This window comes from Tenrec ecaudatus, chromosome 8 (genome assembly GCF_050624435.1).
Source record: "Tenrec ecaudatus isolate mTenEca1 chromosome 8, mTenEca1.hap1, whole genome shotgun sequence".
NCBI lineage: Eukaryota > Metazoa > Chordata > Mammalia > Afrosoricida > Tenrecidae > Tenrec > Tenrec ecaudatus.
Genome location: NC_134537.1, coordinates 21053539 through 21077795, shown reverse-complemented (window position 1 = coordinate 21077795; position 24257 = coordinate 21053539). Strand labels below are relative to the sequence as shown.

Genomic DNA, 24257 nt, shown 5'->3' with positions numbered 1-24257 from the left:
GGATGCTGCCCCAGGGCCAACAGATCCTTCTGCCACCCCACTCGCTGCAGCCTCTGCAGACCCATTGTCATACTTGACCTTTTAAGCAGTAGGTTAGATGTGTCTCTTCAGTCACTAAATGTATGGCGATTTGGTGTTGCAGCAGCCTGAGGAAAAGTGGCATCCGAGGAAGGATGGAAGATGCCCAGTCCCTCGGTATAACCAGCGCTGAGTCTGCTTCTATCTGGGTTCAGAAAGGCATCCGCGAGCAACAAGCCAAGCAACCACCTGGGGCTTTACCTAATTCCAACAGCAGAGTACGTTGAAAAGACACACCTGAGACCCCTTCTTCTCAGGGGGCCCCGTCTCTGGTTCCACCCAAGGAGGAGAAGCTGCAAACTGCAGGATCCGTCGAGGGCATTTTTTCCAAAGAAAAAAAACCCAAAAGAGCCATAAAGGGACCTCCAATTGTGAGAATAGCTTTTAATTTGAAAACAATTGAAGCAATAAATCATCCATCTCTCTTTCCATCACAAGCAAGTGCGCTCCCCAAACATCTCCGAATATTTTAAACAACAGCTATGCCTAGTGCAAGGTAAAATAAATACAAGCTCTTTCAGGAGCCACCATCCAAGCCTGCTGGGCAGGGGTGGCCAGGGGGCCCAAAGAAGCCGCACGTCTAGAACAGCAAGATGTGCACAGTATTCCAACACCCCCAGTTTAAACAGACTCCACCATGCCCGGGGAGGGGAGCCACAGAGAACGTTGCGTCAAGGGAAACAGGCATGTCCCACACCCTCATGTGGCCATTGTCCTCGGCACCTGGAAGATGTTTGAAAAATAAGGGGAAAGGTGGCAACTTCTAAGCAAAGCTAAAGACGACAAATCTAAGACTCTGTGGACTTTGGATGTGTAACGGGAGTCTCGCGTGTTTTAGGAAGCACAGTAGGTTGGCTGCTGGGCTGCTAACAGCACGGTAGCCTCTTCAAACCCACCAGCTGTTGCTTGGGAGCAAAATGAGGCTATCTGCTCCCATAAAGATTGAAAGCCTAGGAAACCCTATTGGGAGGTTCTACTCTGTCCTATAAGAGGCTGTGAGAATTTCCTTGATGGCGGTGGGATTCGTGTTGATGGGTTTGTATGTCTTGGTTTTAGATACGGAAATCGACTTTCTAAAGGGTGTTCTCTGCTTTACAATGTTCTTGACGTCTGCAAAATTACTTCATTGATCTCTCAACATGGATGCTTCACAGAACGATTTCTTACCTTTGACATCAGCTGCCTAAGGCAATGCTATCCAACAAATGTATAATGTGAGTCTCATCCACATTGTAAAGTTTTGAGGAGCCTCACTCAAAGAGGTAAAAAGGAATCAGTGAAATTAACTTTTACACATCCAATTTGTAACCCAATGTACCCAAAATATTACCCTTCTGACACTCAATCGATGTCAAATACGGATGCAATAGCTTACATTTTTTTACTTAAATTTGACATGTCCTTTACATGTACATCACATCTCTGTTTGGAGGGCTCCTTTTCTACATGTGGTTATTGATCATTGTGCTGGGCAGCAGCCATCTAGAGGATGTGAACATCAGGACCAATTACTGAACATCAAACTCTATAATGCTGTGCAGGATATCTTCTATGCCAAAAGCAAGCATGCAGGACCTTGTTCTGTGACCCAAGATTTTTCTAACTAAGGATATAAGGGGTGAATCCCATTTCATCTAATGCCACTACTCAGGTCCTGTCCCCTGCGACATGCTACCTCCCCACAGATGTACCTGTGCTGGTACAGGATCTAGACCTCCTTTCTGTAATCCAGTAATTTGTCAGCACTTATTGGAGGGGCTTGGCTATAACTGAATTAGGAAACAACGCATACATGAAATGTTACAGATTCAGCTAAAGGTAATCCTGATGTTTTTCATGTGGGGGGGTACATTTTTTCCCCCTTGACTTTGAATCAATGAGAGAATGTGCCTGCCCTTCTCCCACCTCGATTGGGGCTGCAGACATCCATGGTGAGTGGCCGGGGCCTATTTCTCTCAGCTTCGTGTATCCTCTATGCAAGCAAAGTCCCTCACAAACCGGAAAACTGAGTTTCGAGACTAGAAAAAGAATGGGAGGATTACAAAAGGAAGAAAAAATACGTGAAGCAGGCAGGGAAATGGGAGCAGGTACCTGGAAAATGAAATGTCTTAAATTGGGGTCTCCAGAGAAATAATCCAGAGAGAGAATTCTATGCTGTATTTGCCTGAGCCTAGTAGCAACCACGGGGAAATAAAAACAGATTAGAGTTTTAGGGCAGGGAAAGACTTCCGAGTCATCTCATCCAACCCACTCATTCTAAAGAAAAGGGCCCCCAAAGTTAAATGACTAGGTGTCTGGAGGGAGTTGGAAAACACAGCCAGGTGCTCTCTCTCAGGTGCAGGTAAGGCTCCGGGTCAGGGGAGAGGGCCGGACCATGCTGGGAGCCACATGCTGCTCAGCTGCTCGTGCTGGATTTCTGCAGCCCAAAGCGAGCCTGACGGGAGGGGCAGGCACATTCTCTTGTAGTGGGAGAGATGGCCTAGGTGATTCTGAACTACTGAGGCAACACTGATGTCTCCGAATCGCCATGAAAACACAGTTCCTCCAACAGTTTGTTCTGCATCTTTTTCCCCCTGTAAAGGAAAAAATCCCAATCTGAACGGAACAGAACCTTGAATTCATTTGAGGGGCATTTCGATCAATGAAGAAAATACACTGTTTGACATGTTACATTCTCCAAAGACATATTCATCAGGGTTCTACACAAATGGGTATCAAAAGCTATTTACAGGAAGAGCACGCTCTCTTTCATACATCCACCCACACACAGTGAGGATTTCACAGCCACACCCCCACATCTCACACACAGGACTCCCCACAGGCTGAGCAGCAGTTGACACAATCTGTGTTATTCCCGTTTTTAACTACAACTGTCTCGTCTACATTTGTGAAACAAAGCAGTACATTCCAGACATGTATTCCCAGGAAACCAGCCTTGTATACATTAAGCTATACACATAAGTACATTTTAATGCAAAAAAACCCCATTGTTTGTGGCAGTTTTTCCCAATTCTCAATCTGAAACTAAGAAGGAAACATACAAAACCTTGCCTTGTAGAAATAGCCCTTGGTTTTATGAGGCAGAGAGAAAAGGCAGCCAGATTACACCCCTGGACACTATGTTTAGGAATCAAAAAAGCCACCTGCCTTTGTCCACTTCATGAAATTAAATAACTTGTAGCCGATAGCTTGAAATACTCGTTGTACATCATTCGTTTTGCAAAGTTCTCTTATAAAAGTTTTAATGTGTTCAAAATACGCATGCTATCGTTTGGCCACATTTCAATTCCAACGCCTTCCCTCCAAAAAGAGGCGGCCTTCACTTTGTGACACGGTGAAGCACAAGTCACTTTTGAAGCATGTGTGGGGCCGTGGGTCTAGAATACTCCGCCTGAAGGGGGCGCTTTTTCATAAGGCTGCTTAGCATGGGGGTTTCTACAGGGGTCAAGGACCTGCGGACAACGTGGAGCCACTTCACAAGATCGGCATCTGTGCGGAAGGTGACACCAGGGGCCCAAGTCAGTAGAGGCTTACTGCACCATGAACTCCTGCCTTCTGCCAAGTCTCATTTGTTCCCAGAGTGAAGAAAACATCAGATGCAAGAAGGGAGCGAGTGTACTCTACAAGGGCCACCGTGGCACACCACCTTCCTGGCTTTAAGGGCTCATCACATCAAACACATAGCAAACGCACATATGTCTCCCTGTCACATATGTCTCAAAGCACAGCAGCACAGCACATGGAGGTGCCGATGAAGACAGGGCCTAGGAGAGCATGAGGGACTTGCCTAAGGTCCACAACCAGCTAGGGCAGCACCCGCGTCTCCAGGCAATAGTTGTGGGGTCCTCGACCCTCACTCACATGGCCCGACTGGTCTCCTGGGAGACAAGGGTCCCCCATGGGAGAACAAGGATCCTGATTGCTCACCACTCACCCGGGTCATGACCTACTGTGCTTTCAGTTCATACAACCAGACCTACGTTGTTTTCCTAGTCTTCTAGAAAGAGCCTTTCACCCAAATAAATACATGTTAAGCAGTCAGCAATAAAGCCTTTTTTCATTTGACTGAGTGGCCTGAAATAGCAACTTGAGAGACGCATCCTGGAATTTGGTGCAGAGCCTTCGAAAAATTCATATATAGGATGCCAGAGTTCTACATTCGTTTTTTTGGTTTCGGTTTGGTTTGGTTTGGTTGTTTGGGGGTTTTGGTTTTGTTTTTTTCATCACGTTTGAAATGCTGATCTAACCCCAGGTTGCAACCAAAACACCAAAATGAACAAAATGGCCTTCCCTCATTAGAAAACAGACTAAGGAAAGTCTCTTTGCATCTGAAAATGCTTAAAGTGCCCCAGATCTGAAGACTGACCACAGCGGACAAACGCTGAAGGCAAGTCAGGTCAGGAGGTCCTGGGATCGGGCAGGGCAGAGAGAGGACTCTGGCCCCCAAAAAACAGAAACGGAGCTCAGAGATGCGAAAGGGACCATAACCCGAATCCAGAACATCTGCCGTGTGTTGGGATGAGAAGAAATCAGCTGTGTTAACCACAAAGGACCGCTCTGGGGGTGGAAAGGAACAGAAAAGGCATCGACCTTTGGCAGCTGTGGGCAGGTACCCCCTGTGAGACCACAAAGGGGCACAATCGTAAGCAACTGCTTCCCAGCCCTGGCAAGGATAACTCAGCCCTTTTCACACCTTAAATCTAAGGGCGAAACTAATTTGTGTCTAACGGTTCCTGAGTTATAGTTTCTTTACAATGTTTTCTTCTTCCTCTTCACAGCCAACGGTTTGGGCCTTTAAAAACCAACCCATCACAGATTTTCCCAGTTGACTTCAAGGTCTCAGACTCCCTTTCATTTGCACACACATTCACGCAATCATATTATGAATTTTGATAGAATTTAAATTAAAAATATCTTTCATCGCAGACGCTCTTATTATACATGGATAAGTCAGAAATTATCAGACCTAATGGGGAAAAATATGTCACAAATACAGCATCGCCGTGGAGCTGATGTCTGATGGTGGGTGAGGCCACAGCACAGGCCACATAACTGGCTTCTCTGAGCCCCGCCCTCTCACCCATCCCCAGTGGACCACAAAGGGACAGAGGGGGCTGGTGGCAGGTGCCCACTTGTGATCAGCTGGAGGCAGGCCCCCACCGGCAATATGAATACTTTTTTTTAATGATCCTCTCTTTGAACATTGATAGCAATTATAAAAAGAAAGGCTATCTACAATAACGTCTCATCACTAATAGAAAATCTCTTCTCTTGGCTATTTCAGAAGGCGTCAAATGATCGTCGAGCTCTTTAAATAAAACTATAAATACCCCCAGGTATTCCTTCATCTCTGGCCGTCCCAACGTTTCTTTTCTTTTCTTTTTGGCAAATCAAAAAGGCGTATGGCTTCTCTCGCCGACTTGTGTGCGTGTGAGGTTTAGTTTGGTAATCTACGGTAAAAGTACATGTAGCCCAGATCTTTAGGGGGCCTTTCTGAGGCACAAACTTTGTGGTCGTTGTAGATCACCCATCTGAAAATGAAAGACAGAGCGTTTAGTGAGTGAAGTCATGTACGAGAGGCTTTGAAGAAAAACAGGTTACTGCCCAATAGGAGCAGCGTGGTGAAAACCATCCAAGATGGTTAAAGATAACAAACTCACGTCTGCTGTATGAACAGGAAATCACAACTGCTTCTGTAGCTTAGCGCTCCCTCCAAAAGTAGCTACTAGCATGCATCAGAAGCTTTCCAATGTTTTCAACTCCTTTATCCCAAAATTCTCTTTGGAGACACCCCAGAAATTAAATCAAAGAATTGTGTACATGAATGTTTATTTCCAAACTCACTGCCATCAAGTTGATGCCGACTCATAGCAATGCTACAGGGCAGGGTAAAACTGACCCATGTGTTTCCGAGATTGCAGCTTTCACGGGAGTAGAAATCTCCGTCCGTCTCCTGAGGAGCGACTGATGGTTTTGAACTGCTGACCTTTCAGATCACAGCCCAAGCGGTAACCACTATGCCACCAGGGCTAAGGGTTAGAAATGACTTGATGGCAGTGAGAATGATGATATGAGCCTTAGCTATAAAATTAGCTAAAGGAAAATCAAGAATTAAGTAGCCATACAGTTAACTATTAGAACGCTAGGCTGTCTTCAAAAATGCTTTGTAAAATGAGAAAATAATTATCATATGAAATAGAGGGGGAAGCTAGATACACATTTTATGTACTCTGTACACAATTGAAAGGTTTTTAAAACTCTTCAACGTACATATACATCTATGCACCTCTTCCTTACTTAGCACTTATCTCACTATCCAGTAGTTTGTATTTATAACAATATGGGGGGGAAATATACTACACAATTATTTAGTGCCTTAACAATACCCCCTGGCAGTCATGAATACCAAAGTGCGAGGTGGAAGTTACACCGAGTCACGATGCAGACGGAGTTACCCACCACGAACTAGGTGTTTTCTGATACACAGAGCTACAGCGCTGGGTGCGTATACCAGCACACCATCATTCAAAGTAAGTGGCATCTGTGAGACAGAGCTCAAGCAGGACCTACAGACACACATGAATTCCAGGCGAAACGGCCCAAATGCCACAGTCTCCACTCCTGTCATAGTTTTTTCTCTTTCCCGGTTCGTACCAATCATCTGTAATGCCTTACAATCAATTGGCTGAGGAAGAAAAACTGGTTCACAGATGGTCGTGTCATATTCGCTGAATTATTGTCTTTATTTAGAAATCATGTGTGGTTAAAGGAGATGCATTCAGGTGCCGAGTTGGCAAGGGATGGATTGTGATGGTTACTGACATGCGTTATGTTGCTAATAACATGAGTCTCATTATTATGCAATTATCTTCCATTTGTTTGATCTCTTATAAGAAGCGTTTCCTTAGGAAGGAAACCTGCATCCAATATATTTGTATGTTCTGAGAAAGCTTTATTTTTTCCCCCTCAATTCTGAGTCTAACTTAACCTCTCAACTTGAGTCTGCAGCCTGCCATCTGATCTGAAGATTTTTAGTTCATTGACCCCTGCAACAGTATTAGTCATGAGAAGCCGCAAGCCTGGCATCTGAAACATGAACTTGAGGCTTGCCAACTTCCACAAGTACTTGAGCCATTTCCTTGAACTAGATAGTTAGATACAAAAGTAATGAAAAAATACATATATTAGTTTTGTATCTAACGAAAAAATATGTGTATTTTTTCATTAGTTTTGTATCTCTAGAGTACCCATCCTAAAACACATAAGCATTTAAAATAAATAAATAAGACACATCTACATGCCTTCTAATAAAAAACAATGTGACAAAGAAATATATAGACAATTATCACCTTTATGGCCATGCAACTTTTTATAATATGTAATATTTGAGACATGGTTATACCATAAAATGTATTTGTTGCTTATCTAAACTTAAATTTAACTGGGCATCATAAGTTCGTTATGTTTTGGTTCCATACGGAAATCCTATAGAGGTTCCAAATATGACATGTATTCGGTTTTAGGGTACATATGTATTTTAGGATGTCACCTTGGTGTAGGCCTAAGCATGGTCTTGCATATCAATTTTGACACAGCTAATTCCTAGCTAAGATCAAACTATTCAGCCTCTTAGAGTCTCAGCTTCCTGATGTATAAAAGTTAAGCAGGAAGCACCCTGTAGGGGTACTCGGCACATACAGGTGCTCAATAAAGTGAACCTCCCAAAGACTCACCTTCCTTCTTTCTTGATATGACAAACATAATGGCCACTCATTGTCGATGTTCCCATGTGACTGATGAATGCAAATAATTCATATGCTATGAAAAAGAAAACAACCCAGTTATAAAGCAGCATTTCTAGAAACCAAACACATTTCTGATCAGATTTGAAAATTAAAAAATAATATAATCTGTTTGCAATATTTAGCTTTGGAAAAACAGTGTCTATTTACCTCCCTAGGCTGACCACATATACAACCAAAGGGAGATGAAATTCCACCTGAAATTTGAGCTACATAGTCGCAGACAGGACATCAACCAACAAGTATCAAAAACCAATTGGCTTCAAATTGACCCAAACTCCTCAAAGTAGAACCATTGTGAAGCTCCACAGAGTTGCAATGGTTGGTTTTCAGAAAGTAGATTACCAAACCTTCTTTCATGGTCTCTCTAGGCGGACTCAAACCTCCACCTGCCAGTTAGCAGTCAAGTGCATTAGTCATTTGCCCCTCTTAGGGACATGAGTCCATATCTGGGTGCAGATGAAAAACCCCACAGCTCAGTACTGAGGAAAGTCTATGGGTCCACAAAGGGAATCCTGGTCCTAACACTCCCAAGCAATGTGACGGTAAGTTGTTTTCATCTTTCCGAACCGGTTTCTTCATGGCAATGTGAAATCTACCCACTTTCCAGGACTCAATGTGGCTTAAGTAAGCAAGTCAGACTAAAACACTACACAAAATGTCAGGATTATAAGAAAAAAACAAGAGATAGCCATTATCATTTATGACATGGGATGATGCTTCAGAAAAATATTTATTTTCCCATGATTACTGGCTGAGTCGAACTACAATTCAACCATTCAAGCTACAATAGTTTCAGAATAAAAAGATAATATAGCCCCTTATAAGATGAAACTAATGTTGTGCACTAATAAATACCTCCAGTCATCTTGTACAGCGTTCTATATCAAACTCATATGAATTTCATGTATAATTTCCCAGCCAATTCTTCACAATACAAAGTGGCTTACTGCACCCAAAAATGTCCTTAGGCATTTTTCCCTGTGATAGTTAGGCTTTGTGTCAACTCGGCTGGGCCAGAATTCTCAGTGGTTTGGCAGTTACGGCCTATGACTCCCCCATGAGGCCACCCAACACCTTGTAATCAACTCCATAAAGGGATTTGCTCTAGGCAGCCAGACAGTTGTAAAAGTTCAGGGTGCAATGCCGTCCCCTTACTCGGGTCAGAGCCCTGATGCAAGTGAAAGGATGTTTCCTTGGGAGTGTGACCTATTCGCCATTTAAGTGGATACTGTAGGAAAGCTTCCATTCTCTTTGCTGGGTCTGTATCCTATCTCTGGCTCATCCACCTCTGGTTCCTTGGAGTTGAGCCAACAGCCTGCCATATTGCTCTCGCCAACCCTGGATTCATTCGCCTCTCCAGTCACAGCCTGACCTGCTGACCCTGGATTCATCCCCCTCTATAGTTACCAGTATCTCATCTTCCTGTCAACCTTGAAGTCATCAGCCCTAGAAGCTACACAAGTCAGGAAAAGCCTCCAGTTTAACATCTGATCCACAGACTTGGCATCTGCCTAGACTTGACCTTCCTCACTTCTGCAACTGTGTGAGCCATTTTCTTGATATAAATTTATACACACACACAGCATATGTATATATAGTTTAGGTAATATATAAAGTTTAGGTATACATATTTACTTACAGACATATATGTCAGTAGCTTTGCTTCTGTAGCGAACCCAGCCTAACACCTCTCCCCAAAGCATTCTCCCCTCTTTATTTAAAAGCAATAGGTGTATATTCTGAGAACCATAAAAATAAATTAAAGGAGAACAATTTGGCATATCTCAATGCTATCATTAAAATTAAACACGTTTACCAATTAAACACATTTTAAAAACTACCTTGGGCATTCCCCAAGACATCGTGCTGGGAACCAACGGCAAAAACGAGAACTTCTATCAACACATTTGTAAGATCTCAACAGGTAAGAAGCCCGAATTGAGAAATTCAGTGTGAAGAAACAAGGAAATGAAGCATCCACTACTACTTCTGAGTTCCTGAGGTCCATGTCCAAAAAAACAAAGACACCATCACCCACAATCCAAAAACTATGCAGAACCCTTTACAGAAACAGGAAAGATGGTTTGTGGTGAGGTGGTTACAATTTCCTTTTACTTTCAGAGAGAAATTTTCAAAGTACCCACAAGAATTAGACCAAACTGCCTGTGCCCCACATGAACAGTATTGCCCCAATGATCACTGAAACAAGAACATTTCCCCCTAGCTTTTCTCTCAACAAACCTTGTACTTTGTTCTTTCTTTCTTTCTCTTTTCACTTGTGCATTTAACATGGTCAATACAATAAAACGTTGTATTCCGATGTGGGTGGAAGTCTACAGAGCAACTCGCGTTTCCTCTCAGCAATTCATCTACATCTTATTTCTATGACATTGGTGAAGACCCCTCATCCCTAACAGCCCTCATCACACTTCCTTCCTGTGTCTCCATCACCAGATGTTGCTCTCTCCTTCATTGATGCCTAGGGCAACGTCTTAGGCAAAGTTCTGAAAAGCAAAACCAGGGAAGCTTAAATATGTACAGAGAGAAATTTAGATCCAGAAACTGATTCACAGTGGTAAAAATCTACAATTTCCATGTCAGTGGGTCAGATGTGAGGCTAGAGCAGCAGTTCTCAACCTGTGGGTCGCGACCCCTTTGTGAGTCCAACGACCCTTCACAAAGGTTGCCCAACTCATAAAAGTAGCAAAATGACAGTGATGAAGTAGCAATGAAAATAATTTTATGTTTGGGGGTCACCACAACATGAGGCACTGTCTGAAAGGGTCACGGCATTAGGAAGGTTGAGACCCACTGGGTTAGAGGCTTCTCCTGACTCACGTAGCTGTGGGTGCTGATAGACTGCAGATTGACAGAAAGATGACAGGCTGCGGACAACGCCCAGGAGAAGCAGACATTACCACAGGCTGTTTGCTGAAGCCCAAAGAACTGGAGTTGGAAAAGGAGCCAGATACAGAATCTAGGTGCAGCTAAAAGCAAGCAAGGAAGCTTTCCAGTATCCACTTACATGGGAAGCAGGCCACACCTCCCAGGAAACTTCCTTTAGATTAGATGGGGGCTTACAATTGATTGGCTGCTCATAGCAGGCCCCATAATGAATGTGCTTCCATTGGCTTATATAACATGATGGAGTATAAATAGGTCTTCACTGCCAAACCACGGAGACTGTAACCCAACCACATGTTGACACGAAACCTTAAGTATCGTATATATCAATCTTTAAGCATTCGATTTTCGTTTTGACAACTTCCAATGTTCCTGCCTCCACACTTAATAACTATAACTTTTCCTTTTCCTTTTGAATGACACATTGGTATAAGTGGTACCTTAAATTCAGACTTCTAGCCTCCTAACCTAAGAGAAGACACTTTTGTTTTCTAGAGTCACCCACTTGTGGTTTTTCTGTTATAACCGTAGTACCAGCTGACAACAGTTTCTCTCCCAGCAGTACCACTGGTAAAAGACCAGGAATTTCAACTAGTGCCCAAACAGGAGTAAGAAGTAGGGCCCAACTGCAGTGACAGAGAGAGAGAGAGAGAGAGAGAGAGAGAGAGAGAGAGAGAGAGACTGACTTTCCAGTAGACCACTGGTACTCAGCTTCTCTGTACCTTGGCTTCCCTGAGCCTATTCCAAGCTGCTTTCCTCAGGGAGCTGTGTATACAGGGATCACCACCATTATGTAAATGAATCTCTCTCTGCTCCCCTTGCTGGAAAATCTCAGCTGCATCAGATGTCTGAACCATTACAGAGATGTGGCTGAAGGAGCCAGAGCAAGTTCTCAGTAATCACTGCCTAATCACATTTTAATTGCATTGGCAATCAGTGGGTTCTTTTAAAAGTAAATAAATGCTCATTAAGTGCAACACAGAAACAGAGATGTTGCAAATGACAGAACCGCCTCTTCCCCCCCTCCCCGCCCCCCCCCCCCGGGAAGTCTGATCTCCCATTGCCTGAAAATTTTAAAAACTCAACCAAGTCAAATGCTTGCTTTATGGTGCATCGCTGTTGTCGGTTGACATGGAGTGATTCTGACTCAAGGTGACTCCCAGGTCCCAGGGGGTTTTCAAGAACATTTCCTCAGATGTCGATCGCTATGCCTTATTCCCTGGTGCCGTAGGGAGAAGTCAGGAGCCACCCAAGGACTCAACTTTTAGCAAATTACCCACTGCTGTCAAGTCAATTCCGACTCTCAGTAATTGACACTGGGTTTCAGAGGCTCTAAAGCAGGGGTCCTCAAACTAAAGGCCCACGGGCCACATGAGGCCCACCAAGGACATTTATCTGGCTCGCCAGGTGTTTTTGCCCCATTTGTTTTTTACTTCAAAATAAGATACGTGCAGTGTGCATAGGAATTTGTTCATAGTTTTTTTTTTAAACTATAATCTGGCCCTCCAACAGATCTGAGGGACAGTGAACTGGCCCCCTCTTTAAAAAGTCTGACGAGCCCTGCTCTAAAGCTTTATGGGCGCAGTGGGTCTCATCTCTTTCCCACAGAGCAGCTGAGGGTTGAACTGTCGACTTTCGGTTTAGCAAAGTCAACGCTTACCCGACCGCACCACCGCGTCGCCTTTGAGCAAGTCAGATACCATTTAAGTAAGAAAAGTTTCATGTGACGACATTAGTTCCTCATACGAGTTCATCGTGGTTTTTAATTAACCTTATTTTCTAAAGGAAAAACCTTCAATCCTTGACCTTTGTAATAGCCACGGTTTCCTGTTTAAGGAGCTGCTGTCTTACTGTTTTCCGTGTGAGCACGGTGTAGCTAACATCCCACAGCCACTCTACTTCATTCGGCAATTGTTCCCTGGTGGTAGTGTTTAAGCAGCGTTTCCAACCAGTTCATTTCGGTGTGACCCCCTGCTGAGAATCCCATTTCCCCACCAGATACACTGAATTCATCTTCATTTTAACAAGATCTGGAGGTGATCCTTCGGTACCCTGGGATGTTGATAAAATGCAGATTCTGACTCAGTCTAGCTGGGAAAGAAATGGAACTTCTTAGTGGTGGCCCTAGCGGAAGGAACCAGTTCGGAGAGCCCTGGGCTGCAGGCACGCTGGTGGCACCGTGGTTAAGTGCTCAGCTGCCAGCCGAAACATCGGCCATTCGAATCTACCCGCCTTCCGGAGGGGAGAGATGTGGCAGGCTGAGAGATGTCCAGAGAGATGACAGCCTTGGAAACACCGTGAGGCGGCTCTGCTCCGCCCTCCAGGGTCCCTGAGCAGAACTCAAGAGCAGTGGGTTCATGCGAAACTCGTCCCTGGGTGGGGAAGTCCTACACTTAGCTGCTAGCGGTCAGCAGCTTGAGCTCCCCCAAACATGCCTCAGAAGAAAGGCCTGGTGATCTTCTTCTAAAAATCAGCTGAGTTGAACTCTGGGGAACACAGGTTTGCTACGGCACAGAGGGCGGTTGAATCCACTCAAAAGCAATTGGAAAAAGGTCCTGGTCTGGTGCCAGGCCCAAAGAAGAACCAAGGAGTACATCCAGTGAGAAGAGATGGAGGCCTGGGTCAAGAAGCACTAGGACTTAGATGGCCCCACCACTCTCTGGCTGGGATACAATTCAGGGCCGAGGCAGCAAAGGAAAATCAAAGGAAAATCAAAACATTTATTGAGCGAGAAAAAAATCAATATTGCGGAAAATAAACTCACTGGCACAGAGTCTATTCCAACGCATAGTGACCCTATAGGGCAGCAGTTCTCAGCCTGTGGGTCGCGACCCTTTGGGGGTTGAACGACCCTTTTACAGGGGTCGCCCGATTCCTAACAGAAGCAAAATGACAGTGATGAAGTAGCAACGAAAATAATGTTATGGTTGGAGGTCACGACCACATGAGGAACTGTATGAAAGGCTTGTGGCATTAGGAAGGTTGAGAACCGCTGCTCTAGGACAAGGTAGCAGTCACTGCACCTGGGGGGTTCTGAGACCGGAACTCCTTACAGAAAACCTCCCACAGAGTGGCTTGTGGTTTGGAACTGCTGGCCTTGAAGTTAACATCCCAACACATAGGATAGCGACCAAGCATTCCTAACCTACTCTACAATAGATGAAACGTTTATGGAAATTGATTTTTTAAACTGAAAAACCTCAATAAAGCATATGAAACGGACCACAGGCCCTAAGGAAGCAACTGACAGAGAAAGTGGGCAATAAGAAAATGCCAAGAGCTCAGCCTACAGATACTGCTAGACTATAGAGGAATTGGGGACACCGCATGGTCAGTGGGGCTGATCTGTGATGCAGGCTGTACTTCAGAAGGAAGGTGATGGAGCAATCTGTATTAAAACCCTAACTCCTTGCACTTTTTCGTCTAAAACTTCACTTCTTTAATCAACCTACAAAAAAATGAATAAAGACCCTAGAGCATCTATCAAAGCATAATGTTTAATAAAAGTAAAATAAGGGGAGGGACCCACTTAAATATAAAGCAAGTATTCATTGCCTGCATAGGAATCAGAAGAGGCACTTGTACGTCTGTGAACTAAAGTCATCCTTTATGACATTTATTATTTTAAGAACACTGCTGCCATCTTCTGAAAGTGAAAATAACTATATGGTTTGAAACTCATTCGGTAACCATCTCTTATTTAAATAACTGTCTCTGTTGGTGCCATTGAGCCGGCTCTGACTCATAACAGGCCTGTGTACAGCAGAGCGCCACCAAGCCCAGCGCTGTGCCTCCTCAGTCACTGCTGTGTTTGAGCCCATCGTAGCAGCCACCGTGTCAATCCAGCTCACGGAGGGTCTTCCTCTTTGTCACTAATCTTCTATTTTGCCAAGCATGATGGCCTTCTCCAGAGAGTGATCCCTTTCTGATATCGTGTCCAAAATATGAAACCAAGTCTCTTGTTTCTCAGGAGCATCCTCGATGTACTTCTCGGACGACAGATTTGTCCATTCTTCGGGTCTGTGCAATACCCCCGGCCAACAGCATAAATCACAGGCACCAGTGCCTCTCGGTTCTTCCCTCCTCACCGTCCATCTTTCCCACATTGATTCGGGTAATGGTTGTATTGACCGGCACGGGGTACTCTCCTTTCACCAACGATCACATGTGGAGCACCTACTACGGGCCAGGAATAGTGCACACCCCTAAGAGTGCCGGGAGAGCAGTTCAGCAAATAGGTGGTCTTCTGGGAAATGAAACTGGAAGTGCATTTGGTGAGTGAGCGTGCCGTATGTTTTTTGTTTTTATTAATTTACTTGCCCACCTATTCCTGCCCTCACGGTCTGCACACTCTATAGGTGATTTGTACTAGTGCCTCCTACCCCGTGTTTCCCCAGCTCCTCTCTGTTTGGAAGCCTGAGTACTGAGGGCACAGAGTTCAACTCATAAAGGGCACCTGGGCAGCTTTTCCTGGGATCAGTAAGCCCCACTCAAGAAAAGAGGTGGCCACTCTCTGCAAATGAGCCCCAAGCTCTGCTAGAACCCACAGCGATCAGGGGGCTCTCTGGGCAGCAGTCAGATGCCTCTGCAGTTTAACACTGGCTCCCTCTTGTGGTCTGTTCCTTTGGTGAGAAGAGCTCATCACAGCGAAAAGTCCACTACTGTGAACCCATGCACATACGCTCATAGTAAAGTCTGCTCCTGCATTATTGAGTAGCGCGTCCATTACAGCTTTTAAGATTTCAGAGAATGTTGTCCAAAAGTAATTGAAGAGTTCTGAGGTAAATACGGAGGTTGGTCGCACTACATCTTATTATTCTAATTTTTTTTCAACTGAGTTCGACTACAACTGCACCAATGACAGAAATCCCAATTTTTTTAAAAACAATTTATTGGGGCTCATACAATTCTTATCAAAGAGAAATCCCAATTTTATATTGAAAAAAAAAAGGAAGAAAAGACTCTCTTTCTCCAGCTGTGGGCAGCGCACGCCGCTGATTCAATTCAGTCAGATGGAATGCTAGACACCACGAGTTGTATACAAATCAAGTGGCCGCTGTCTTTCACACCTGCCCCACCCAGGGGGGACACAGCTATTTACATAAAGAAGTGGCAGCCCCAGTCACAGAGAGACAAGCCTGCTACAGAGAGCATGGCGGCAGGCCCGGACTGGGGATACTGGCTCTCCGCACTCAGCTAGTACCTCTAGCTACTGAAGTTTCCCTCATCTGTAAACACGGATAATTACGGCATCTCCCTCACAGGGTCATGGCCAAGATCCAATCTGGCACCGACAGACGTACTGTCAATGCTGGCTGGCATCGTCCTCATGAGCCTGTGAGGTGGGGTTAGATCTGACCACGGGTTCTGTGACGTCTTAGATGATGGTGAGGATTTTCACATGCACTGACAGGAGAGAGGGCGTTTGACAAACAGGCGAACCACAGCCTGGAGGTGAGTGACGGGGGTCAGTGATGGTGGGCACCTCAAATGTGGGGCTGGGGAACGGCACCGGAGCAAGACTACTGAGAGACCAAGGGGGCCGGGAATCTGCCTGCAAAGGTGCGGAAGGCCAGCTGAAACCTCTAGACATTCCCCTGCAGGCAGCAGCATGAGCAGCTTGGGGCCCAAGGCTCAAGAACATGAGCTGAATCTTGGCTCTCTGAGCTGTGTGGCTCTCCGCCTCCACTCTCCCCGGTAAACACGTGCCCACATCATGGGTTGCGGTGGGCATGATCAGTGAGTGCCTGGAAGACTACACAGGGGAGGCGGGAAGGTCCCATAAGTTAATGGGGAGTGTCCGCTATCTTTTAAATTCCACTCTTTCTGGAACTTTCTGAAGGTTCCTCATGTAAGTGCTTGCTGTCAGAAAGCAGGAAGTTGGCCTGTGCTCCTGCTCCCTGCCATCTGAGACAGCCCTCCGGGAAACCATCAGCCCTGGCAAAGGATCCCATGGCACCAGCGAAGGATGTATGTCCGCATTTCAGTTTTGTCCCTCCTCCCTCCCAAAAATGCCACCAGGAAAAATAAATGTTCTTTCAGACCGAAACTGTCTACAAGCCAGGCGGGCATGTCACTGCCGCGGAACAAACAAGAGTCCCAGCCTCCTTGGCGGCCTGTCCATCTCCCTAGGATCAGTGACCTGTGCAAAGGGCCAGTGCAGCCTTTCGGATGAGACGGGCCCTGTGCTCACTGGGGGACATGCTGGTGGGGATGGGGGGGCCAGGGCGTGAGCCGAGGGCAGCGCTGAGGTGCTCAGTCAAGCGGGGCGCAGACACTTACTTCCAGATCCATCCTTGACTCGGGGGCCTTCCGGCTTAGCCTCAGAAATAATGTTTGCATTGGCGTTATTCTCCATCTCAATCACAAAGTCGCCGTCCTCGTCAAACTCGGGGTGGCTGAAGATCCAATCCAGGGCTCTCTCCAGATTATGATTCTAATGAAATAAAACATGCTTATGATGGATGCACAGTCCCCGGGCCGCACAGTCCCCGGCTATGGGAGCCAGACGTTGGAGCAGATACGGCAGGAGGCCTGTCCTCACCAGGTTTTAAGTGCCCTGAGTCAGATACTCTGGCTCAGTGGATGAAACGCAGATTCGCTTGACACCCTGCAAGTCCAGCCCGAGGTCTGTAGTTGGACTCACTGGGAAAATGCCCCAAGCAGCCTCCCAAAGGCCACATCAATCCCACTCAGCATTTCAGCATTGCTATGAGCAGATACCGATCACAGCAGCACACAGAAAGCAGAAGAATCTCTGTGCAGCCTTCCCCATGGGCCACACTCCACGCCCCATGGCGCCACGTTCTGCAGGTAAGCCAGCAGCACGGAGGGTGGTCGCGGTGGGAGCCTCCTCTCCCCACACGGTGGAGGCACGGCCGGTGAGTGCCTTCTGGCTAAGATGGATGCTGGGATTCCTGGCGTCTACTCCAGTTAGGTAAACCGAACTCCATGCGATTCAAGCCAATTAACCACGAACACAGCCCAGCTGTGGCTTCTTGGGTAAACAATCTGCTGAGACCCAGTCAGAACTGCCCGTGGATCGTCAGCGAATAAAGTACACCGGGTCCTAGAAAGAGCCCTGGGTGAATCAAGCGGTGTTTGAGCTCATCTGAGCATCTTAATGGGTCGTCAAGGCTCCAGACACAGGGCCACCAGCAGCCAGGCATGAGCCACTTGGACCTCCGCACAGAAGCCGAGCAGGTGACCCCAGGACAGGCGAGAAGGGATGCTGACCTACACTGGACATTGGATTAGGACCGCGCTGAGAAAGGATGGGTTAAAAAAATGAATTTCTCATGTATATTTGTGCCGCAAGAAGATGACTTCCATCCACGTGTCAGTCTCACAGTCTCCTCTCCTGGCACATAAATGCACCTCATGTACAGCTTCCACCCATCCATCTCTGAGTGGTGCTCCACAAAGCTAGGAGGCTGCATAGCTTTCCGTGGGGCTTCCAGACCCTGGCTGACTAGGCAGCAAGGTCTGGTAATCCACTTCTAAAAAACCAGGTGATGAAAAACCCGATGGATCACAAAAGCCTGATGCACAAGTGATCATGGGGCCGGTGCAGAACCGGACAGCATTTCCTTCGCTTGAGCCTCACGTCACAATGAGTCAGGGTCCATCAACAGCAGCCAACTACCAGAAGCACTTCTCTCTGCAGAGAATCCCTGTGAGCCACGCAGTCTTCCCTGTGAGGGCTGCTGAGCAGCACTTCACCCTGCTCTTAAAGAACACTGAACCTCACACACCTGTCTTTGTTTTAAGGCCACTACCAAACAAGTTCCAAGTCGAATCTGTAGAGCCCTTCCTAACACCTAAAATGATACAGAGTTGGACAGTCTGTTTGGTTATCCTGTCCCGCCACCGTTTGTCCGTCAGTTGGTCACACTCTGGTGGCTTGTGTGTTGCCGCGATGGTGGAAGCTATGTCACCGATACTTCAAATAGCAGCAGAGTCACCCAAAGTGGACAGGTTTCAGCAGAGCTTCCAGACTAAGAAGAGTCTAAGAAGAAGGATAGGCTGTCTACTCCATGGGAATCAGCCACTGAAAACCTTGTGGACGGAAGTAAATATTGTCAGATACTAAACCCTCCTGAGGAGGAGCAGAACAGTACCAGAGAGAGAGTGCTAGGTGGAGCCTCTCTGGTCGGAAGGTTCTCAGAACACGAACGAGGAAGAGCTGCCATCAAAGCAGAGGTGACCATCATGACATGGACGGAGCAAAGTCTCCGGAACCTTCCTTTGCTGTTGGGGCAGAACTCAAACTGAGAAGAAATAGCTGTAAACATCTATTAATAATTGGAACTTGGAATGTATGACATATGACTCTAGAAAAACTGGAAGTCATCAAAAAGAAAATGGAATGCATCAGGATCGATACCCTAGGCAGTAGGAGCTGAAATGGACTGGTGTTGGTCATTTTTAACCTAGTCAGAAAGTTATACGGGTTCCTATCCTGGGAAGGACAACTCCCAGAGGAATGGTGTCCCATTCACCATCAGAAAGGACAGGTCAAGATCTCTCTTGAAGTATAATGCTCTCTGTGATAGGATAATAACAGTATGACTGAGACTTGGAGGACCAAGGTGCTCCTGACTAAGCCATGGTATTTTCGATTGCTTTGTATGCACGTGGACATTGGCCACTGAAGGAAGACTGAAGATGAATCGATGCATGTGAACTACAGTGCTGGCAGAGAGTTCTGAAAGTACCATGGGCTGCGAAAAGAACCAACAAATCTGTCTTGGAAGATGTCAAGCCAGAATGTTCCTTAGAAGCAAGGATGGTGAGACTTTGCCTCGCGTCCTTTGGACACGGGGTCCCTGGAAAAGGAATTTCAGGTGTGGTAAAGCTGAGGACCAGTGAAAAAGAGGAAGGCCCCTCGACAAGATGGATTGGCATAGTGGCTGCAACAATGGGATCAAAGATACCAAATGGTGAGGAGGGTGCAGGGCCCGGCGGTGTTCTGTTCTGCTGTGCACGAGGTCCCTACGAGTCGGAACCAACGTGACACATCTAACAGCAACACCAGCTTGAGTCCCAGCCGGATGATCTTCTATTCTGAAATCCTCAGTACTGATTCCCTTAAACACTCTTTTTTTAGTTTCTTGGATACTAAACGTGGATACACCTTGGTGAGACAAAGTGGGGTATCGTCAAACAAACATGCTTCAAAATGATCAAAGGGCATCGCAAAATCCCCATTGCTACAGTTACAAATACAAACTACCCCAAACGGAGGAAGGCAGTACATACAGGTATACAGAGCCACATACATTCTCCCAGGCTCACCGTGGCTCGAAGTGCCTGGATAGCTTGATTTCTCTGGAACCCCATGGAGGTGATGATGGCTACAATTTCCTCTGGAGGCTGGTTATCCAAACCAGTAGCACCAAAAGCTGAGGCTCCCACAGAAGCTGCTCCTCCATAGCCAGGTATGGTCAGCGGTTCCGCAAAATCTAGGGAAAACAATCAGACCCGGGCCTTTTTATTTGAGGTCTTGGACATACAACAATGTGTGGAGCTCGGAAGGAAAGCTACCTACAGTTACAGTAATCAAAACAGTTGGGTACTGGCATTAATGTTGCAGCCACCACGTCAATCCATCTCCATATTGAGGTCCTTCCTCTTTTGGCTGCCCCGCCACTTAACCAAAGGTGATGTCCTTCTCCAGTGACTGGTCTCTCCTGACAATATGTCCAAAGTATGTAAGCCGAAGCCTTGCCATCGTGCACTTTTTAAGCTAATAAATCTGTAGTGCTGGTTGTGGTATATTCCCTGAGGATTCACTGCAAGACAATTTTTTAGAACCCAGGGGGATAGTGGGAGTCAACAGGAGAGAAAGTAAAGGTGCTGTGTGAGCCCCAAGTTTGTGGCCACTATCCCAAAGGGACAGTGGGACACAGCCCTCAATCTAGGGCAAGCAGGTTAGAAGAATGGGTGTCATTTGAACTCCCCACACTTGAAGCTGCCATCTGTTATTTGGTAAGCTGAAGGAAGGTTTGGTTCCTTCTACCTTGTGAACACTGATCCAGGTCCCGGTGGTTACAGTCAGAGATAAAGAGAGAATACGTATGATGTGGAGACGGTTAGAATGATAACACAGAAACAGGAATATGAGAGCTGGATCAACCATCACATTTTCAGTGTTGGATTAACGCTTACCCTTACCAACCAATACCCAGAAGAAATAAAAATCCATGTCCAGCCAACCACATTATTCTTGATAGCCAAAAAGTGGGAAAAACCCACATGTTCATTAACTGAGGAATGGATTGATAAAATGGTATATTATTCATCAATGGGAAGGAAAGAAATCTGGCACATGCTACAGCATGGATATAACTTGGAAATATGCTGCTAAATATAAGAAGTCAGACACCAGAGACCATCTATCCTATGATCCCATTGATACAAAATGTCCACACTGGTCAATTCCACAGAGGCAGAAAATAGACTAGAGTTTGCCAGGAGCTGTGGAAGGAAGGGATGAGATATTAATGGGCACGGGGTTTCTGTTGAAGGAGCTGAAATGTAAAGTTCAGTAGTTATCATGGTTGTTGAACTCTGACTGCAGTGAACTGTACATTTTATTTTTTTAATATTTTAAAAATCATTTTGGGGGGCTCTTATAGCTCTTATCACAATCCATCCATTCATCCATTGGGTCAAGCACATTTGTACATATGCTGCCATCATCATTTTCTTTCTACTTGAGCCCTTGGTATCAGCTCATCACCCACACCCCACCACTACCACCACCACCCTCCCTCTCTCATGAACCCTTGATAATTTATAAATTATTATTTTTTTCATGTCTTACACTGACTGCTATCTCCACCCACTTTTCTATGGTTCATCCCCCTGGGAGGCAGTTCTATGTCGATCACTGTGATCGATTGAACTGTACATTTTTAAAAAGTGAACAGTATCTCAAAAAATCTATTATTTTCACAGAGAGAGAGAAGAAAGATGGAGATTGTGAGTTCAGTTGGTTACCCCAGCGGAGACCTCCATTGCAGTTGATCATGGACTTTGGGGGGGCACACCCACAGAGGGCGTGGCAGAACCAAGGCTTAGCATTACTGAAGGTCACGCAGACTCTATTTCCCAACCACCTACCTGACTCTTCCATATGAACAATGATCCAGTTGAAGGCCACCTCCGCCCCCATGTTTCCGGTAAAGTACACGGCCTTCCGACAGGCCTCCAGAGGGAAGCCCATCTCAGCGAGCTGCATCACTGCTGACTCATCGATGTCCGACGCTGCGGAGCGAGCACAAGACAAGGTCCTCCTGTGACAGAGGCCCCGTTGCGCCTTGTCTCGGATCCCCTTCACCACCACCACCACCACCTGAGGCTAAATCGCTCACAAAGGGGGATATTTTGTTGGACGTGGGAGTGTTGGTTTTCCTTCATTGGGGTTTGCTTTCTGCCATCTCAATATTAAGCTATTTGAGTTGAGCTTAGGCGTTTGATCTCAATAATGAAAGCAAGATGGTCGCTTCAACAATCCAAGAACTCAAAGGCAAGTGCCTGATTTCGTCTGGGACATGGGGTGTATTTCAGAACTTCATCTCCCTAATCATTCTCCAGACCTCTCTGCTCAGCCTCTCCGATGGCTGAAATGGAGCGATAAAGCCGTATCTCCCAGCCCCAGAGTCTGCTCACAGGAAGCTCCAGGACGCCTTTGGACACATCTGGCACCATTATCGAACAATCAGCCGTGGGAAATACGGAGCCCAGATGTTAAGTGTAGAAGGAAAGGATATGCTCCTTCATTGAATCCAGGAAACCAAAGCTATTCAGAGAGATGGCTTGGCAAACCCCAGGCTCAGAGCAGGAGGATTCTGCTTACTCTTAATAGCTTATTCAGATTGATACAGATGGATGTGTGTATACGTGTATCTATGTGCACCCATATAAGCTTATGTATATCTACGTGCACCCATAAGCTTATGTGCACACACACACAACTCTCAAATTGTACCAAAGGGGAGACAGAACACAGGAGCACACAATGCATCCCTTGTGTTTTCTGAGTCTCAAGGTCTCTAATCTACTAAAAATTACCTTGCCTGAAAGATGGCAAGAGGTAGAAGAACTGAAGAATAATTATTAGCAACAAAGCCAGGATTCCAAAGCAGGGCTGAGTTGGCTCTCCGGCTAATGACCATAAAACCCTGCAGAGCTACATGTGAGAGAGCTCTAAAACATTCATGGAAAAATCTAATGAACATATAGTGGTATTTTTCCACACATTTTTTGAAGTCCCCTCATACATCATCACCATGTCACTAGTTCAGCATTACTACTAGCTCAATTCGCAAGCAAAGAACTGCTCTGGGGCGGGGGCGGGGTGTCAAGGGGAGAGCACAGAGAAACACCCCTGTGCTGGACACCCCAGTCAAATAGGTCAGACAGTCACAACTGTAGGACACTGAGAAAGATGGTCACGGAGACATACGGTCTATCAGCTGGTTCATCAGGCGATCTGGAAATTAAGAGAGAGGACACAAAATGAAGCCAAACCATGTCAGAGAGTTTTAGAAAAAGCCAATCGATTCCCAAACTCCCAGACCCCTGGGGCCTTCCGACTGCTTTCAACCACTCGCCCCCCTACAGAGAGAGCCTCAACCTGCCGAACAGTACGTGATGGCGATGGACACTTTCAGCCCTTAGACCAGATACCAGAGGATGTTCTGGTCATCATCTGAATGAAGGAACTACTTCTCCCTGTTTGAGAAGTTTGTATAATTACAAGCCGAGAATTCTGTTTGGGCCACTGGGGAGATAGCAGGGACAGTACTCATCAATCATCTTGTAATTTTTGTTCCCTGACGCTCATGTTGATCTCTTCCGTCTCTGACCCCTTTCATGAACCACCTGGACTACAAAACCCAGAATGCCTCACATCCATCTGTAGACCACAGTTTACGATTAGACTTCAAGGAATGCAGCAGAGACGCCTGCCTTGAATCCTACATTGCTCCTTTGGGCCCACCTTTCTCTTCTCTTGTACCGTGATGTCGTCATCAATAATATTCTGCGCTCCACTGAAGGAAACCTTTGGTGGCAAGGCCTAGAATGTTCTATCATTATTAGCTAATGTACCTATTTAACTCATTAAGGAGAGCAATAGACAACTGAGCAAACAACTAAGCCACAGATGGAACCAATGCTTACCAGAATAACTGAGCTAAACTGCAATGAGGATAAGAAGAAAGTACTCTAAAATTGATTGTGTGGATGAATGGACACATCTTCTTAATACACTGAACTACTGAATTGTATAATATGTGAATAATATGCCAATACAACTGTTAAAAAACAGCAAATGAGCTAATAATTAAACAGATTTTTCTAACATGATGCTTGACCCAAGGAGCCCTGGTGGCATAACGAGTCACACACTGAGCTGGTAAGAACAAGGTCAGCAGTTCAAACCCACCAGTCATCCCACAA

The 24257-nt window shown here is 45.9% G+C and overlaps 1 protein-coding gene across 2 annotated transcripts in view; it reads right to left on the bottom strand.

The window, feature by feature from the left end:
• Positions 1-447: 447 nt before the first annotated feature.
• USP13 (ubiquitin specific peptidase 13) overlaps positions 448-24257 on the bottom strand; it is a 138875-nt gene continuing 115065 nt past the window's right edge. Inside the window, exons 16-21 of one of the 2 annotated variants that reach the window (XM_075556079.1) lie at positions 23260-23286; positions 21915-22058; positions 20085-20251; positions 17070-17223; positions 7812-7896; positions 448-5609 (exon numbers count right to left, since the gene is read on the bottom strand). In XM_075556079.1, the coding sequence (XP_075412194.1) occupies positions 5516-5609; positions 7812-7896; positions 17070-17223; positions 20085-20251; positions 21915-22058; positions 23260-23286 (671 nt within the window). In that variant the 3' untranslated portion in view covers positions 448-5515. The remainder of the gene's footprint in view (positions 5610-7811; positions 7897-17069; positions 17224-20084; positions 20252-21914; positions 22059-23259; positions 23287-24257) is intronic. The other variant, XM_075556080.1, reaches the window with a different exon arrangement.